At 39.0% G+C, this 20,695-nt stretch overlaps 1 protein-coding gene across 1 annotated transcript in view; it reads left to right on the forward strand.

Annotated features, from left to right (window-relative positions):
• The window catches only part of ADAMTSL1 (ADAMTS like 1), a 936,829-nt gene that overhangs the window by 247,346 nt on the left and 668,788 nt on the right, over positions 1-20,695 (forward strand). Inside the window, exon 2 of the mRNA XM_088018750.1 lies at positions 12,966-13,085. Within this exon, the coding sequence (XP_087874876.1) occupies positions 12,966-13,085 (120 nt within the window). The remainder of the gene's footprint in view (positions 1-12,965; positions 13,086-20,695) is intronic.

The raw sequence follows: 20,695 nt of genomic DNA on the forward strand, positions 1-20,695 counted from the left end.
AGTGGGGACAAATAGAAGGCTGGGCTCAACTAGGACACTGGAATATCTGTGGCTCTCCACATAGTCTTAAGATGTTTCCTATTCCATGCAGCCCTCTCCATTTGGTCACGTCACATAGCCTCCTTAGCTGGGTGCCTGGACTTCATATTTGGTGACCCAGAACTCCCCAAAATACAAAAGTGAAAGCTGCTAGTCCTCAACACTCTTAGGCCCTAAACTGTCATGACGCCACTTCTACCTTATTCTATTGGTTAAAGCAAGTCACAGAGCCAACCCAGATTTAGTGTGTATGTGGGGGGGGGGAGGAGGTATATGTACACTATGCATATTCATTAATTCTAGGAGGCATGGTTCAGTTGGGATCATTTTGGAAAATAGTTCCCACTGAGAAGTATTGAAAATGGACACTGGGGCGCCTGAGTGGCTCAGTTGGTTAAGCAACTGCCTTCGGCTCAGGTCATGATCCTGGAGTCCTGGGATCGAGTCCCGCTTCGGGCTCCCTGCTCAGCGGGGAGTCTGCTTCTCCCTCTGACCCTCCCCCCTCTCATGTGCTCTCTCTCTCTCTCTCTCTCATTCTCTCTCTTTCAAATAAATAAATAAAATCTTTAAGAAAAAAAGAAAATGGACACCAACATCAAGAACTGGACCCAGTTGAACATGACCTGGCTCCACTGAGCTCATTTTTCATAGAATAGAAAACAAGAAAAATTATTTGATTGCTGGCTTTCTATTGATTTTTCTTTTAGTATAAACCCAAATGTGGATTGTGAAAATTGGCAGTAAAAATTATTTTTAATAATTTTGTAGTCAAGTGCTTGCTTTGGCAACACATATAATAATAATTTCATGGTCGAGAAGAAAGGTAGTGTGTGTGTGTGTGTGTGTGTGTGTGTGTGTGTGTGTGTGTGTGTATGGGGGGGCATATAATTGGTGATGCCAAGGCTATTCCAGTGAACGATTTATACAAGATTCACATTATCATTAGCTTAAATGATGAATATGACAATTTTGCCCTACCTTTCACTATAGACCTTTGAGATCCTTGCAAGCCCTTGTCTTTTTGGGCTGCTTCCATGAGCGATACCTATGAACAAGCACTGTTTACTACCATGGAAAGGCCACCATTTTCTTTCTTTTCCCATTCCAGCCTTTATGGTGATATCCACTGTCAAGACTTCCATGCCTGAGAAGCTGAGTGGAAGCACCATGTAACTGTCTGCAGTGGTCACAGCTGATCCACTTCCTGCCACAACCCACCCCTTTCACCTGGGTATCCCTGTCCCTTCTGCGGGTGCTGTGGTCTCCCCTGGTATAGTCCCTGTCCTTGCTGGGCTCTCTTGCTGGTCCATGTCACTCATGCTCTAACTCTGGAGGGGCCAGAGCTCCTACCTGTCAAATGGGAAAGCAGGCTTCCATGGTCTGTTAGCTTTCATGCTTGGTTTTTAGTGCCAAGTTTTTTACTTAAAGGCTCCCTGCACCGAAGAAATCTGAGTAATAATAATCACTATGTTGTGTGTAGAATTGTTCTTTTTTTCTTTAATATCCAAGGCTCTGAGTCCAGAGCAAGCTGAAATGAATTCTCTTCCAAGAGGCTCCTCCATTCCCCATTCAAATAGACCCATCATCTATCAGGTGCCTGGGTCTCCTATTTTTGGATCACATTGAGATTTTTGCAACACACATGCACATATACACATTCATACATAAATATCACATGCATATATGCCTATTACATGCTTTCATTTCCTTACAAAGATTATGCTTCTTTAGTAGGAACAAACTATTACTAATATATGACAAAGTAATAATACATTTGTATGACAAACATATTCAGCATTCCACTTCTCTTTTCCCAAGAAATACATGGCCTGAATTTCAGAAATAACTTGGGAGTTGACAGACAAGAGTTTTGAAGAACCAGCGGCCATCTGTGTGAAGTACATTGAGAATGACAGATAAGGGTGAGGAGGGAAGACTGGACATTTAAAGAACGCTTGCTATGCATTAAGTGTAAACCTCCCCATTTCTTGGTCATTTTCTTGAGATACTGAGTAAATATTTGAAATTCTTTAAGTTACATATACAATTTAAATACTGATATACATTTCTCCCAACTTTTTGTGTTTACATTTCTTAGAGACTGGGCCATGGGGTATGTGTGTGCAGGGTGGAGAGGGTGTGGTGAACTCACATATATCTGAGTTACACTATTACTACTATTAAAGCATTATCCGTAGAACTCTGCTTGAATATTTCTTTAAAAGGGGAATAAATCTACATGGGTCTATACTATCCTATTTTTTTTCTCTAAAATATTGGCATATGTTGATAAGACTTCTAGCCAGGGAGAGAGAAGCTTCTAGAGTTCATGAAACAATAAAAGCTGATTTGCCCAGGAAATGCTTTAACTTATCACCTTGACACTTTTGTGTGTAATTAAAGCCATTGGGCCAACTGAATACAACGAGTATTGGATGTACTCTTACATTTCAGTAGTGGGACAAAGCGATGTGCTAGAATAGGGGTGAACTTGGAGCTGGGTATAGGCAGTCTGGGTGAGGATCCAGGAGGCAGAATCAGAGCTGTCTCTTATCCACCAATTCTGATCATTGTTTCCCAGTACTGTAGAGAAACTAAAACTTCAATGCAGAGAGAGTGAAAAGAAACCCTAACAGTGTTCTCACCATTTCTTTGGCATCATGGAGACCAGGTGGCCCTTTTGCTGTAGATAGGGATGGTGAATTGGAAACATTAGTTCCAGTCCAATAGCACTTGGGTCAGAGGAAAAGCTGTGTTAGTTGAAATCCAGAAACAGGTGCCAAGACAGGATTAAGAACGCAAGAGGATTAATGGGGGAAAAGATGAGGGAGACAGAGGAGGTCAGAAGAGCCAGCAATGACTGCAACTTAGCTGTCCCCAGTGGAGGAAAGAGAGAAAACAGAAAGGTTGGATAGGAAGAGTCTCAGACCACAGTGCAGTGCTGAGGAGGGTTTGACCAGCCAGTAGGAAGTCCTAGAGCAGAAGTCATCTGTCAGAGGACCTCCACATCTCTTGGGCATAGAGCTGCTTTGGTATCTGCTGTGCTCAGCCCAGGGCTGAGAGCAGCCCGTGGGCCACAAGGAGGTGGATTCAGAGTACATTTGGGCCATCTTTCGATTAAGCTCTCTGCAGCAGGAGATCTGAGTGGCACATCTTTATGGCCTCCAAAGGAGTTAATGTAAACTAAGCAAGGGCAAAGAAAGAATTTCTGCCCTAATTAATCTTCATTTTGATTCAGAATATGAGATATACCATGACTTTCCACTCCTTTCAGCTAAGCAACTTTAGAGAAACCTGGATAATAATGTTGATCTAAAGAAACATTGCCAAATATACAACTAAAAAAGATTGATTTCTACCACTATACTGTGTATGTAGACACCTTTATGTTCTTCCTTTTTTTTATCTTAAAATTCTCCTCTAACTGCTCAACTTTCTTAATTCTTGCATTAATGAGTGTTTCATTTTACATGTAAGATTTAAAGCATACACCTAAGCACACAGGAGCAATTTTAAAGACCATATCTATCTCTCCTTGTCCTTAGAAGATGTGACAATAATGTGCCCTTCTACTTAGGAGTAGAACACAGGGAATTCCGCCTTTTCTGTTTTGTATGTTCTTTCATTGTCTAAGTGTAGATCTGAATCGCAACTCTTACCAGCTTTCTCAAGTTGAGTATCCTAATTTTGGAAATTGTACTCTGTTCCCCTCTTGGTAGGAATGGGGTATAATGTGTCTTAAAACGTTTGAGGAAGATAAGGAAGAAGAGAATTCACTCCATATCTTGGTAAAGTTGCTGCCTTCTTTGAGTAATTTGGCTGTTTTGCCATCTTAAGTGTGGCACGGGCTATGTCTCAAAACCCACATGTTTTCTCTACCTAATGCCTAAGAAGGCAATGGATTGTTCCCCTCATCTGAAAAGATAAGAGGCTGGTGAAGAGGGTCTCCAAAAATTCTTTCTAGCACTTTCCTTTCAGCACTCATGCTTATAATCAGTTATGGAAATGCCACAGCCTACCTGTAGATCAAGCCCATGTTATACATAGTGTATGTATACCCTTTGATGGAATTCCTTCTGCTGCTACTTTTTTTTTTTACCCATTCTTCTGCGAGGGTAAATTTCTCCATATGTTTTTGTTCATTTCTTATTTTGTTGTTGTTGTTTTAATGACTCCTTGCCTTGTCAAGGGAGCTATCCATCTACCTTAAAGATAAAGTGGATCTTTTTAAGCATTACTCCCTCCTACCCCACAGTGTAAAGGTTATTTTGCTAGGGTAATGGAGTTTCTTTTCATTGACATTCTGGGACAGATCTTTAAATTCAGCTACATCTGGTCACCTTGCCTCACCATATTATAACTGTTACTCTAAATCAGACCTGAACTAAGCATGAACATCTGTACCAGGAATTATGAGGCCCAGCTGAACAATTTGGACCAGTATGTTCCATCTCACTTCTTCCTGCTTTAACTGTTTAGCAATTATCTTTACAATCCTTAGAAATGGTAATTAAAGTTGGTAAAAGAACAAACAGAATACTGAAATGTTTTTAAGCTCCAAACACCAGGTATATAAATGTCAGTGGCTTAAATATGGTTATAAGAATGTTTTTATTAACTACCCCCACCGATCTTCTTGGGGATCATATTTAGCCTTTCCTTGAGGGAGTATAACACTGCTAATCAGCTCACATAGTTGGCAGCCATTAGCTGGGGACACCTGAAGCCACTTCAAGAACCTTTTTATTTTCACAGACAAGCCTGCTGTGGCAGTAGGTGTGGATAGGTATGTTGGCATCCCAAAGTGTCTGTCTAAGGAGATTGAGTCACCCCCCCCAACAAAACAACCAATAATACTTTCAGAGATAAGCAGATGATTTTCTAAGTGGGCTCTTACAACAAGGAAAGCAGTTTATTCAGTGACACTGTCTCCCCACTCTCTAGACACATTTGTGAACATGTGAACACACAGTTGCTGATCTCAGCATAAGCTGATTGAGCCTCTTCTGACTGGTGACTGTGAATTTGGAGACATTTATAAATACCATTATTTTGGGACATATTCTCATTAAGTCTCTGAAATACTCTTTCTGCATTATAATGAGGAAATTTCTTTAGTAAGATTATATGCCCATAATTTTTTCTTTTTTACATTCAAATTACTGTTTACTCATTCCCCCATTTACTATATCAGAATATTCCTACCAGGAATGAAGTTATAGGGATTAATGGAAGGGGAGCCATGGAAATTAGACTGGATTTTTTTCATTGTATTTGGGTCCATTAGAATAGTCCTAACAGGAATAGGCTGTAAAATGATTAATTTACTTTCCCAAATCAGGGATCCTTGTTTATTCCCAAGTGGAATTTACTAATGTCAGGCAAACTCAATTTCTTACCAAATGTCAGGACCTTTAATAAAGTTAGAAACATCTATATTTATTTTTATTTAGAATCTACTTCTTAGTATATTTAGTTCCCAAATTTCATTTGGGACTATTCTCGTTTTTGACTTAGTATATCAATATTTTAAGGGCTAGTGATAGGATGTTCATCCTTTGGCTTGATTTCCTTCAAACCAGAAGTTAATCATACTTTTTTTTTAAAAAAAGATTTAATTTATTTATTAGAGAGACAGCGAGAGAGGGAACACAAGCAGGGGGAGTGGGAGAGGGAGAAGCAGGCTTCCTGCTCAGCAGGAAGCCTGATGCGGGGCTCGATCCCAGGACCCTGGGATCATGACCTGAGCTTAATGACTGAGCCACCCAGGTGCCCCTTAATCATACTTTTATACTGGGAACAGATTTTTCTCTTCCTTCCCTTGGTCTCTGAGTCACTTTGATTTTGAGGATCAGACGGTACGATATTGGGTGGCAGAACTACCTTTGAGCAGTTCTTTGAGTCCATATGAATTCTTATTTCTTCCTATTACTTGGTAGGGATTCTCAGAACTGGAGCTAGAGATTTGGGGGCATCCAAGAAAACTTCCTATTCAGTTATTAATTCAATAAGCATTTAAGTGTCCCCCTTGTGCCAAAAACTCATAAACCTGGCACCAATCATTTCACTGTCCATTGGCATTTAAATATAGGTATGTATTCAGACAACACAGGAGCTAGCTCCCTAAGTTGTTTAGATGATTATTCTAATCTAATGAGAATTTTCAGCTTCACTATCTTAATTCTTAGTAAACTATGAACCAAAATATGGGCAAAAATAGATGTCACAAAATCCTTTTGGTAGAAAAAAAAACCTAACAGTGTGGTTTTCGGTGCTATACTTCGTAAGTAGTATTGAAACCTAAATCCGACCCATAGGACATGAACTTGGCTACATTTCAGTTTTCACAGAAAAACTAAATGAAGAAAGAAGAATGGTAACCTGATAATTTGAGGGCATCTTTATATGTTTAAACTTCTTTTATTTCCACATCCCTTTTTCCCAGCCTGGAAGTCAATGGACGCCTCCCCCAGAGTTGTAAGAACATTATAGCTGCTTCAAAGCTCTGGCCATAGTCCACTCCTATCATCAACATTGCAATTTCTATAGAAATTTCGACTCTTCCTTAATGATGGCAGAGATTCCAAAATGTGAACCAGTTGCTCTGTGTTTTAACATTCCAAATTCTAGTCACAACCCAGAGAGCAAACTTGTAAGAAGTAGGACATTCTGGGGGGGAGATTATTATCTTTTCTTCCATCAATCACGTTCATTGTGAGCGGACAGTTGACAGCTGTGAGTCCGAATACTAACCAGTATTCTCTGGAGCCACCGAGAGTCAGGTCAAGCAAGGGAATGCTTGGTGCCAGGTTATGATAGGAGTGAGCGTGAAGTAGAAGACAAAAGTAGACATAGTTTGAGTTTCTGACTGTATCCTAAAGCCAAATGCAAAACCTTTTGTTATTATTCAGTGACTTTGGTTTTTTGTTTTAAACTATCTTTACCTCCTTTTCCCTCTCAAGGGGTAGAGAATAGAGAGTTACTTGAAAGCCTCCCTTGTTTCCTGTATTTACCTGCATCCCACCCTAAAATCTCTTTATGTTTGATCGCTCAGCCCCGTTTGAGAGAATGTAAACCACAACAATAAATTGCTTCCATTCCTTCCTGGATCTAATGAGACTCTATTCTGGGAGCTGGTATTTCTACATTCCTGGGTTCTCTAAGGAGTACTCTGGTGTGCCAATGATCAGAAAGAGGAGTCAATGTTTAAAGCAGGAAATGCGACTGTAATTGGAGAAGCAATCTTCATCACAGGGTACAAATTCTAGCACATGTCAGTCTTTGTGCTTCCTGAGGAGCAGTCCTCAGGAGTCTAGAAATCCTGCAGAAACAGACAGGTGACTCAGTCATGATTACTTGTTTCTTGCCCTATTCCTACAGGTGAATAGCCAGATTTGACTCAAGCAGAGACTTGAGTTTTTTAGAGACACTGTCTCTGATTCCTAATCCTAACATGACCACTGGCCATGTGTAAAATTCCTCCACTTCTCATATTTCTGTTTTCTAGCTGCAAAACTAACAGCACTGAATCTAAAACATAATGGGGTGCCAGTTTTGATGCATTTTTTATAATATGCTAACTACCTGATAACTGCAAGGGGAGTTTTGACATATCAGATGGCAAGTAACTGTATTTTCCAAACCAAAACTCAGGAGATCTGGTCTAACCATGGGAAATAGAATTTTTAAAAAGTGAGTTATTCTGGAGATTTTCAAGTTTCCATCAACATTTAGTTGAATTCAGGAGCTGGGAATTGATAGCCCAAAGAACCATAGGCTGTTCTTAAGAAACTAATTCTAATAAGTTGAATGTAATGTTGTCATGAATGTACTTTCATGGAAAACCAATAGAAGAATGCCTAAAAATGATGAAGTGCAGTACGTTTGGATTGTCCTTGTTAATAATCTCTGTCGGCATAGCCAGGCCATTAGAGATAGATCCATGTTGCATGTTAGGTATCAGTTTCCCCCAGATGGTTCTTATCTCAGCCCTCACACCTTTGAATTCAGCATACTTTCCCTTGGCAAGCTCATTCATGCCAAAGTATCATCTACTCCCCACATGATGCCAACGCTTATGTATCATCTCCGGACCAGTCTCCTTCCAGTGCACAAAGCTCAGCTTCCTTGGCCAAAGGCCCCTCAGGCTCCACTTCTCTGGAATGAAACTTCACATCTAACTCACATAATTGCTCCTCCTGATGTACTTCCTCTTTGTTGTAAGAGCTACTATCCACTCTGCTCTTATGCTCAAATCCAGGCAGAAAATATAGATATAACCTGAGACTTAGCACTTGCATTCAGCTGGTCACCAAATTTTCTGGCCCTTTTCTTTCCTCCCAGCCCCTCATGTCTTCATGAGTTCTCATCAGAGTAATTGCAGTGATGGGAAACTAATCACTTCATCTCCAGTCTTACCTTCTCAAGACTACCAGAATGCACTTCCAAACTCATAAGCTCAAGCAAGACTGGCTGCTTCCGACTTTCAGTGAGCATGATTCATAATCTGGCCCCTGCACAATATACAAATTCTGTCCCCATCCCATGCTCTCGTGTACCCCCATACTCTTGCCGTGCTAGATTAACATAAAACACAAACAAGGTATCTCAAGCCTTAATGCCTTTCCCCAGTCTCTTCCCTCTTTCTGGAACAAGAATCGCCCCTTCCCCACTCCCATTCCCCTTGTCAGGCTAGTAAATCCCCAATCTTCCTTTAGCCCCGCTTTAAAGTCTTTCATAATCCTTCTTGGGAGAGGTAATCACCCTTGCTCTGTATTCTCCTGGCATCCTGTGCTTACCTAGAATTTTTTCATTGTATTAATTAGAGCGGGTTAGCCGTAGTAACAAATAGTCTCTAACGTGGGCACCTCCCAGCCCAATAGAGCCTTACTTCTTGATCATGTTACAGTATGAAGTAAGTGAGCAGGTCCTGGGAAGGTCTTCCTGCATACAGTCATTCAGGGAGCCAGGGAACCTCTGACACCTTTAACAATTGACATCAAGATTTCCCTGAGGCTGTCTCCATTCCAGACAGAGCTGAGGGCAACAGAGCATGGAGGAAGGAATGTGGGAGATTTTTATGACCAGGCCTTGTATATCACCAATCACTTCTACCAGCTAAAACTCAGTCTTGGCCACCTTCACTGCAAAGGAGGCTAGGAAATGTGCTTTAGGTGTATCAGTGATGATGAAAAGATGGTGGCTTTGGGTGAGCATCTAGTAGACTCTGTCATATCCATGTACTCATTAGAAGGATAGAGCCCTGAAAGGAAGAAATATGTCCTTTAATAAAGCTCCTGGGACTTGATAGTACTTGAGTAAATACGTGTACATATGAATGAATGAAAAAAAATGAGCAAAAAATACTACTTTGGATTTAAATAATCATTTTGAAAATCAGTTTGAAATAGAAGTCTAAGATTTACATATTTATGTATCTTTATATATTTGCATATCTCCTTCACTGTAACAGTATTTCTGAAACACACAGAATATAATAATTATTATCCATGGTTTGATAGATATAGATATTCAAAACTAACTTAATAATGATCAAATTAATTCGAGTACTTTAAATTGCCTAATTAGTAATAGTGTTCATGAATAGGTATTAAATTACAAACAGATATGCACATGATATCTATAGGGAGAAAGTGGTCATAATTACATTCATCTAACTTGTATGTTCTTATCTAATCTCAATATTAAATTGAATTTGGCCTCCTGGGTGGCTCAGATGTTTAAGCGTCTGCCTTCGGCTCAGGTCATGATCCCAGGGTCCTGAGATTGAGTCCCGCATTGGGCTCCCTGCTAGGTGGGGAACCTGCTTCTCCCTCTGCCTCTGCCTCTCTCTCTCTCTCTGACTCTCATGAATAAGTAAATAAAACATGAAAAAAATATTTTAAATTGAATTTTAGTTTAATTAAGACCTTCTGCCTTAGTATCACATAAAAGTATTGGGGAAATTGAACATCTTGGTAAGAATTGTGAGTTTTATAAATGTCAATATCCTTGGGAAATACAGGCAGAAATGCTTTCTCAAACAAATACACAGCTATGATTGAGAAAGCATAAACCAAGTGGACTAAGTGTTTGCTGATCATCCTTCCTTTTTGTAGCGTTGCATTTTCAGGCTTTATATTTGACATCTTGATTTCTATTTTGGAGAATATTTGACTCATTTTTGTCTCTTTATCAGTTTAACAAAAGAAACATGTTTTTCATAGGCACAAAACTTCTCCCAAAGAAAATGCACATAAGTTGATTAGTCTCTTCAGATTTTAGCTTTTAAAGACTGTGACATTGCATGACAAGGTGGCCACCATTTTGAATAATGGAGTTAGAATTCAAAATAGCCTCGGATTGTTGGAGAAATGATTAATGAAATGTGAGCTTTAGTAGTGGTCAGCATCTTTAGTCCTTTTGCAAATAGTGACATGAAAACACATCAATTCTAGGTCACTTTAAACTCAGGTTCTGATCTTTTTGAGAAAAAGCTGCCCAAGTGTGGCTATTCTTTGTCTGGAACTTGAAGAGCTGTGAGCAGTCCTGAACACAGGGCCCATGAATTTGGAATGCGCCCAACAAGAAGTGGAGAATCCCTGAAAGCTTCTGATCAGGGAAGACACAGAATCAAGACAGGTTTTGAAGTGTATGTAACTACAGACTCAAGGAATGATTGACCCTGATGAGAAAAGAAATGAGAAATTTAATTTTAAGCGTAACAGGAATAAGTTAGGTTACCCAGAAGGATACATTTCCAAGAATTAGTCTGCAATTCTACCTCTGCTTATTCAGTACTGGCTAATTCTTACGAAACGGTGTAGGCAAAGAAACAAGATAACCTCTCATCGACCCTGCCTCTTGATGATTATATCAATTTTCGATTGCTGCCATAACAAATTACCACAGATTTAATGGCTGAAAACAATACATAAGTATTATCTCACAATTTCTGTATGTCAGAAGTCTGGCAGGCATGGCTGGATTCTCCAGTCAGAGTCTCACTGGGCTAAAATCAAAGTATTGGCCAAAGATGTAGTTCTCCTCTAGGGCAAAGGTCCTTTTCCAAGCTCTCCATTGTTGGAAGAATATATTTTCCTCTCATGCTTCCCATGTGCCCCCCCCCCCCTTGATCTTCAAGCCAAAAATGGCAGGTCAAGTCGTTGTTAACACTTTGAATCTTTTTGACATTCTCTCTTGCCCTCAGCCCAGAGAACATTCTGTTTTTAAGGCCTCCTATGATTACATTGGGCCCATTTGGATAATCTAGGATACTAACCCAATTTTGAAGTCAGCTAGAAAGTAAACATAATTACATCTGCAAAGTCCCTTTGCCATGTTAAGCAATATAATCACAGATAGGATACTAGGGAGTAAAGGGGCCCAAAATTCTGTCTACCCCAACGATACTGACTATGCTATGTGACAGAAGCCATTTACATATAAATTACAGGAAATTCTCTTCCTTCCCAAAGGGTTTAGGGATTAAAATTATTTGAATTTATTATGAACTACTACAGACATTGAAGAAGGCATAAATTAATAATATGAACCCCCTCGTATTCATATTACCGATACCATAAAAAGGTATACAATTGAAAATGTATAAAAATTAAATGTTGGGCACCTGGGTGGCTCAGTTGGTTAAGTGACTGCCTTTGCCTCAAGTCATGATCCTGGAGTCCCGGGATCGAGTCCCGCGTCGGGCTCCCGGCTCAGGGGGCAGTCTGCTTCTCCCTCTGACCCTCCCACCTTCTTGTGCTCTCTCTCTCTCTCTCTCTCAAATAAATAAATAAAATCTTAAAAAAATTAAATGTTAAATTAATATGAAGATAATACAATACCCAACCCAATACTCTACCCATCACAGACATTATAAATATGGTCAAAGAATTTCATGTATGCTAAAAGCTTAAATTTTAATTGTTCCTTGAGCAGAATGTGCTTTCGATGATAACTATGGCTGTTCTTTGCTGAATGCTTCCTCTAGGTCAGTCGCTGTACTAAGTACTTTACATGTATTAGCTCCTGTCTTCTCAGCAGCCCAATCAGGCTGATACCATTCCTGTCTTACCATGTATAAAATGAGGTTCAGAGAGGTAGTAGGAAGCCTGAGTGAATTCACTGCCCCTTGCATTTATAGGAGTCACTCAACAATGAGTCCTCTGCCAGAGGTTTGAGTAGCTCAGTAGCACAATGTGATAATGAAAAGAAAGGGGTTTTAGAGTCAGACCTGTATTTGAGTCCTCATTTCAACACTTTACTAACTTGCCAAATTCCTGAAACCCTGTTGCCTCCAGTTCCTAATTTGTAAAGTGTGGCTAATAACAGACACCTCCTGGGGCTGGTGCAAGATAACATGTGTAAAGAACCTGGTATGTGATAAGCTCTAGATAAAAGTTCTCCAATACCTCCCTTCAGAGTAGCTAAAGTGCATCTGGTTCTAAAGTACTTGAATAACTCGGGAAGTCAGTTATGGGTTCAGGCCAGCTTCTCCTTATCTGGTAGATATTTAACAGGACATCAGAATCCACCTAGATGCTCAGACCCATGGAAATAGGGATTGATCCCTGTAGGTCCAAGATACCTGGGTGGCGCATACATAGGGATAGCCCAGTAGAATAAATCTATGCTTGACCTGGCCACAAAGATAACTTACAATGTCCGAATTCAGCATCGTACATCAGTCAATTAAGAGCTGCCAACTTAGTAGTGGACTTTCCTGGCATCTATCCAAGGAGCCACATGCCAGAATATTCTAGTGGCTCTCGCATTAATGTGTATTTGCCTGCGTTGTTTTTGATTGCTCTAATCGGTCTTGAAATGCATCCAAGAAGTTTCTTCAACTCAGAGACATTAATTCCTCAGTGTCCCCTCCCTCCAGGCTCTGTCTGAAGGCTTAATTGGCTATCTTATCTCCCTAGGTATGCGGAGACCAAAGCCAAGGGGCTGTTTTCCTGAGGGAATTTACGCTAATTCGGAGAGAGAGCTTTCATGAAGATTTCCTGTCTGACCTCTTGAATAGTCACAAAACTGAAGACCCGGTAGAGTGTCTCTTTTATTTATTCTTGGAAACACTGAAGTTCATTTGCCAATTCTGACTTGTGGTGGTGGTTGGTTGTAGCAAATGTGAAGAGGTTTGAATGGTATTTTCTCATATCCGAGACAAGAGGGAAGCAAAGTGATAGTGCAGTGGACAGAGTGTGTGGGGCACCTTTCTACCCTCTCCTGGGTCTGGCCAGCTGCAAACCTTTTACTCAAGCATTAAAGTTTGTTTGGGGCAGCATGTGAAAGACTCACATGAAAATCACTGATGTTTTGCCAGCGAGTCTGAACAAGAAATGGTAATAATTTAAATGAGTGAAGAAGAAAAAAGGGAGATTTGTATGTAAACTGTTTTATGAGTCAATGGAAATTCCGCCATCTTCCCATACTGGTTCCTTTGTGGATATTTTTACTTCAAAGTGTTAGTCATATTTATTTTATGAAAGTTTGTTTCTCTGGTGGTGGTTTTGAAAACAACAAAAAATTGGAAGTCTCCAAAATGAGCTCTTAAATGAAAACAAGTAGCGTAGTTGACTGGCGATGTCAAGAGTCAGGGTCCTCTCTACTTGCAAATCAAGCCGTAATTTGTCATCTGTACTTTATGGTGAGAATTGGGCAGATAACTTCTGAAAGTTTTAAGCGTGGCTCTTCATGGTGGTGACCTTGTGCTTGGAAGTGCTCACACTGGAATTAGATGAGCCCAGCGGATTTCTTGTGCACTCAGAAAATAATGACTTAGAGGGGCACCTGGGTGGCTCAGTTGGTTGAGCATCTGCCTTTGGCTCAGGTCATGATCCCAGGGTCCTGGGATCGAATCCCACATCGGGGTCCTTGCTTGCAGGGAGCCTGCTTCTCCCTCTGCCTGCCGCTCCCCCTGCTTGTGCGCTCTCTCTCTCTCTCTCTCTCTCTGACAAATAAATAAATAAATAAATAAATCTTAAAAAAAAAAAAAAAAAAAGGAATGACTTAGAACATGTCCAAAGCAAACACACAAGTGGCTTTCTTTCTACCTCCTCTACCCTACCTCCTACAGCCTCTCTCAAGAGGGTGTTTTGGGCACATTTATCTCATAAACTCTTCTAGATACTGAATAAATCAGTTTTCTTGGTGGCCACTCTCAGCCACCGCTTACTGTTTCTGTCATTTCCATCTTCTCTGTGACAGACGTTCACATTCTTCTCAAAGCTTATGCCCTAGAATGGGCAAGAACTGTGGTAAAGTTTCTCGGGGATACTAAAATTAATTTTCATAAGGTTTATACACACACACACACACACACACACACACACATACATACATATATATATATATATATTTCTCAGTAAACTCAGAAAATGCAGAGCCTGCCTTTTAAACTTTTATTGTTTGCCCAAGGCTTTTTTGTATGATCTACTAGGGTACACACATTGCCACCTAAGTTTTATTACTTCTCTCTCAGAACATTATCTTGTAATTATATTTTAATTTTGTCCCGCTTGATGTTATGCAAAATCTGAAATATGTTAGCTCACTTTGGATTTGGTTTATGAAAAGCCCTGGTAAGTACTGCTACATGGATATCATACGCAAACCTTATAAGCAAGTCTAATTATTACATAATTTACACCATAAAGGAAATCGAATAATATGAACTAATTATGAACATAATGGAATTGTCATAGTGGTGCCACTAAAAACAATTTTTGTCACTTGGTAGGCTCTGAGAGGTGTCACAAACATTATTGTTACATACTGTTACATTGATTTACATCCTAATGAAAGCTGTTTATGCTGCGGAGTTTTCTCAAACCCACTGAGGTCATAAGTAATTGAGAAGGTAGAAGATTTAACCTGAAAGAAGAATTACCTACCAGCACAAAAAGTCAGAACTGGGGTTATACAAGAAAATGGGAGGAAAGAGAAAAGATCAAAGCTTCCCGAATACCAGAAGCTAATCTAGTTTCCTAATAAATTTGTGAAATTCTAACAGTTTCTTTGGAAGATATGTCTCTCTGAGGACTTCTTTTGGCTCACAGGATATAAAACTTTTAAAGTGTAACTTTATGTTCTAAGTAGGCATTAAAAGATGAATCAACCACACTCTCTGTGTTTGTCTAAGGGGAAGAGTTCATACATGAATTGTTACTTGTATCAATAGCCAGAACACTGAAACTCCTTTTGTGGCCCCCATGTATGAGTTTCTACTACATCATGTGGAGGCTCTAAGGCAGAATGGGAGAATCATCAATGAGAAGACTTCCTGGTATAGGTCACAAAAACCACTTCACAAAGGCAAGTAGGTGAGAGGAAAAATGGTTGAGCCATAATCTGTTTGTCCAATTCTATCTGCTTACAAGTAAGTCTTCCTTAGTAGCCCAGTGACAGTCATGCTCATATTTCACTGCTCCTACCGGATTAGCAGCTCTGCTCCTTGAGATCAGGATCCGCGCTCACTCTCACCTCCCTAGAACCCACCCCTGCACTTGCATATGATGAATGCCCAGTTGTGTTAAGTGTTGATGGAGAAAACCCACCATGACTATTCTCTATTGCCCTGTTGTTAACATTTTTATATTGAAAACATGGTGAGACTTCCATTACAGGCTGTGCATGAAAAGGGCCTTATAAATGTGAAAATCCAGGGCACCTGGGTGGCTCAGTTGGTTAATTGTCCAACTCTTGATTTCAACTCAGGTCATGATCTCAGGGTCCTGGGATCGAGCCCTGTGTCAGGCTCTGTGCTCAGTGTGGAATCTGTCCCCTCCCCCTGCTCTCTCTCTCTCTCGTTATCTCTAAAATAAGTACAAAATAAAATCTTAAAAAAATAAATATGAAAATCCTTCTAAATGCAAAGTATTCTTGTTAAAATGGCACGAATGACTTCGGTTTTTAATGAGGTGATGAAAGAACATTTGGGATTATCTTCCACGATGCTCTTTCAAGCCAGTATATAGGTTTGTAATAAAGAATATGAATGCAGGGGGGATTGAAAATTTATAGTTGTGGAAGTAACAAATTTATTCCCAGTATGTTTAACATTTTGGACAGAAGTGGCATTAAGTATAAGAAACACCTTGTCACACTGTTGGGTAAAATTATTGCTATCCTCATTTTAAGTCTTTAATTTTTCTTCTCCCATGCCCTTTCTTTATTCTTTCAAAGAATTTTTGAAAACCAGAACAGCCTGACTTAACTGATTTGTGGAACTCTTTTCGCCTAAAAGCTTATTTTGGTCATTTTTGACCTTAAAGTGACACTTCCTTAACTAAGGCCTTTTGGCACAAATTGCCTTTTACATTGCATTATGAAAACTTTCTAGTTAGCTTTCTCTCCGAGGGCTAATTCCACTGCCCACACTTCGAAAAGCAGTGTAAATGAGCCATTTGTCTACAATCTACAGCAGGGCCCTAAACTTCTAATCCTTGTCTGAAACTCTGCATGTAGGTGATTTGCATTGTTTGCAGAAATAGGATGTTTGTCAAAATCTGTTATTCATTATTGGAATAGTCGAGAAACAGGTCATGTTTGCTTTGGTTGTCAGCTGGATACAAAATTAGGATGATAATTAACATGAAATTCACTACAAAATGAGATTTCCTTCAGTGTGTAATTTAGTGCAAACCTCATGTGCTTGTAGCTTTGTGGTTCACAATGCAGTTTATTTAAGCTACTCTTGTACCATCATTGAAAATGAAAGTCATTAAGTAATTTCTTATTTAATAATAATTTATTATAAAATAAATCATAAGTTATTTCATTCGAGGGTAGAGTGTTCCTTTAATGCCTGGGAAAATAGAGGAGAGCTTTCAGGAGGGGATCCTCAAAAAGGCCTATTTTTTAATAATCAAGTGTGAAAAGGGAGTTTGTTTTTAAGGTCAAGTCAGTAATTCTCTGAAGCTCAAGTGAAATAAAAAATGCAATTGATTAAAAATGGTTCTGCTTTAAAGTAAATTATTTTTTTCTTCCTCAGTTGGAGTAGGGGAACTGGTAGGGACAAGTATTATTTCTATGAACTGAAAAATGAGTTCAACCAACACATAAACACATAAAATGGAATATAACCATTTCCATATGTTCTCAAGGTGTTCACCAACCTCCTCCCCAACCTGCCAAGGGAGAGGAAACAGTGGGATTTAACTGCTAACATCTGAAGATAATAACTTAATTTGCTTAATTGTACTTCTAAGCTGGCTACTATTTTTTTAATTTTTTATTGTTATGTTAATCACCATACAATACATCATTAGTTTTTGATGGAGTGTTCCATGATTCATTGTTTGTGTATAACACCCAGTGCTCCATGCAGTACGTGCCCTCCTTAATACCCATCACCAGGCTAACCCATCCCCCACCCCTCCCCTCTAGAACCCTGTTTGTTTCTGAGTCCATCGTCTCTCATGGTTTGTCTCCCCTTCCGATTTCCCCCCTTCTTTCTTCCCCTCCTGCTATCTTCTTCTTCTTCTTCTTCTTTTTTTAACATATATTGTATTATTTGTTTCAGAGGTACAGGTCTGTGATTCAACAGTCTTGCACAAGTCACAGCGCTCACCATAGCACATACCCTCCCCAATGTCTATCACCCAGCCACCCCATCCCTCCCACCCCCCACCACTCCAGCAACCCTCAGTTTGTTTCCTGAGATTAAGAATTCCTCGTATCAGTGAGGTCATAGGGGTACATGCACCCCGATGTTTATAGCAGCCATGTCCGGCTACTATTTTTTGAGTATTTAGTGGACTTAAAACACAAGGAAATAGCCATGTGTCAAGAGCATTTAAGTTACTGAAGGTGAGCAATGACTCACTTTGTTGACCTCTCACTAGCATCTTCCTACCTGCACTGATTCCACAGCCTCTAGACAGAGTTGTCTTTTCCCAAAACTGCAGTTGGATCTATCTGTCCCCGCCACCCCCTGCCCCCGTGTGTGTGGAATAAGGAGAAGCAGGAATTAACTTTTAATTGCAAACACACACACTCAAAGTGGCACACAGCTTCATAAAGCCTTATTGATTAGTGACCAGTGCATTTTTTCTTACCTGATTTTATGCAGGGAAGAAATGTGCCGTGATATTGAAGGAGCCAGGTATTTTAAAAGTGGAAGTGCGTTCCAATTCAATCTGTGATTTTTGCAGCATGCTAATAGGTGTAACTTGAATTGGCTATCCTGGGGGAAAATATACTGAGATAGGAAGACTAGATTTGGTTTCTAGTACATTTGCTACTTCAAGTTATATAAGATGAGATCACTGAGAAAAAATCAGAACACCTGACAAAGTATATATAATATGTCACCTTGTGAGGGTTTTAAATATTTTATTTGCCTGCGTTTGCAAGACTTATCTAATGCATCCTGACTCTCTCGGTCATGAACTATTGAAAAAAAAATACTTTAACTTCAGCATATGAATATTTTATATAACTTCACATTTTCTGGCTATTGTTTGGTATTCTAAACTAGTACTCTATATCATTTCTATATTTCTGTGTAGGCAGAGGAAGCTTGGGGAAGGCCACATATGCATCAAGCACTTTAGGGAGTTTCTACAAATTTCTCAGAACAACTTGAGATAGGCAATAATAGCTCCATTTAGCAGTAGTAATGACCAATGGTAAATGTAATTTTTGAAAGATACTACTCATAATTGTAATAAAACTATAAGAACAGGGGCGCCTGTGTGGCTCAGTTGGTTAAGCGTCTGCCTTAGGCTCAGGTCATGATCCCAGAGTCCTGGGATCGAGTTCCACATCGGGCTCCCTGCTCAGTGGGAAGCCTGCTTCTCCCTCTCCCTCTGCCTGCTCCCCCTGCTTGTGCTCTCTGTCTTTCTCTAATAAATAAATAAAATCTTAAAAAAAAAAAAAACTATAAGAACAAAAGTCTGAAAAAGATAAAAACCTGAATGGAATATCAGTGAATAACTCAAAGATGAACAGTTTATTAATGGCATGCAAATACTCATTAAAGATCTATTTTCAATGTTACTCGTCATAGGGATTTACAAATTAAAACAACAAAAATACAGCATTTGATGCCCATCGTATTGGCAAAAAACGAAAAGAACTGACAAAGGCATTATCAGCAAGGAAGAAAGTAGTAAGAAACACTTCTATATTGCTGTTGGAGTACAAATCCATAGAGCCACTTTAAAGAGCAACTTGAGTATATGCATATTCTAAATCCCACCAATTTCACTTTAGGAGTCTACCCTAGAGAAACACTTACACAGATGTTCAAGGAAGTATTGAATGTTATAGCCTAAAATTGAAAGAAAACCTTAAATATTCATTAGAAGGTAAATGGATGAACTACTTGTGGTTTATTCATAAAATAAAACACTATAGAAGCAGTTAAAATAAATAATGAGATCTATGTGCATTGGGTCAATCTCAAAAATATAATGTTGAGGGGAAATGATACTACTTTATAATATACAATTTATACTAATTTTAGTATCACATAAATATTTATTAGATAATGTTCAGAGAAAATGATTATGTATAAAAACAAGGGTGGGAAAAATTTGCTCCAACTTTGTAATGTTGGTTACTCTCTGCATAGGGAGAAAAGAAGGGGATCAGGTTGGGAGCATGTACGTGGTACACTTTAACCATATCTATAATATTTTATTTTTCAAAAAAGAACATGGTAAGATGTTAGTGTATGTTTAAATGGCTAGTGGTTGCAAAAAAGTTTATTATTCCTGCACTTTTTATGATTGGAATATTTTTAAATACATGCATAATAAAACCTTCAGGATAATGTCTGGCAAAAATCAACACAAAATGAATCCTGTTTTTATTAGCAGTGGTTGAACTGGCAAGTCATTGAAACATAATGTGACAAAGCTCAGTGCCCAAGATTTAATATATACACCATTCACATTTTTGCCTCACAGTATAATTAAGGAGTAGTCAAATGTATGACAACAGAATACAAGATCATGGGGCCTCCTATCAGTTCATGAACTGCAACTCTAGTAAATAATGTCAGGATGATGAATCTCAGTATTTAAGAAGAGGGACTACTTCTTTACACTTGACCTTTGGAATTAACTGAAAAAAACCATTATCCTTGGGGGGAAAGATTTTTTTTTTCTTTTTCAATTTCTAATTTCCTTACAGCTTATACAGTTCCTATCTGTTGTTTATGAGATAACCACCATTTGCTAGGATTCTGTCATTTACTCCAAACAACAAATAGATATCAAGATCAATTATCTATAAGACACTGGAAGTAATAAAATGTGAAGCATTATAAATCCCAACTCTCATGCAAGCAGAGTTTTAGGACCAAAGAACCTCTCAAATAAAACATATAATTCTGTTAAAAAATTTTAACTTTAGTTAGAAATATATAAGTAACAAGTGTGAATTTGAGGACTCTGTTCGAGTACATTTTCAGGTTTCACACTGTGAGATCCTTCCCAAAGAAACTTGTCAGTATTAAATAAATTCTTCCTTATTCACTCCAATGTTGTTCCTTTAAAAGAGTATTCAAATTCCTGAGATAGTCTCCACTTCCAGGTATCCTAAAGTAAGCCAGAATACTTTGAAATGAATATCGAATACCTTAAGTAAAGGTTATAAATGTGAGGGGCTGACTCCTTGCTGCTTTAGTTTGGAACTTCGCTAA

Source organism: Eumetopias jubatus, unplaced genomic scaffold (genome assembly GCF_037043125.1).
Source record: "Eumetopias jubatus isolate StellerSeaLion01/CBP00866 unplaced genomic scaffold, mEumJub1_p1.0 scaffold_15, whole genome shotgun sequence".
Taxonomy (NCBI): domain Eukaryota; kingdom Metazoa; phylum Chordata; class Mammalia; order Carnivora; family Otariidae; genus Eumetopias; species Eumetopias jubatus.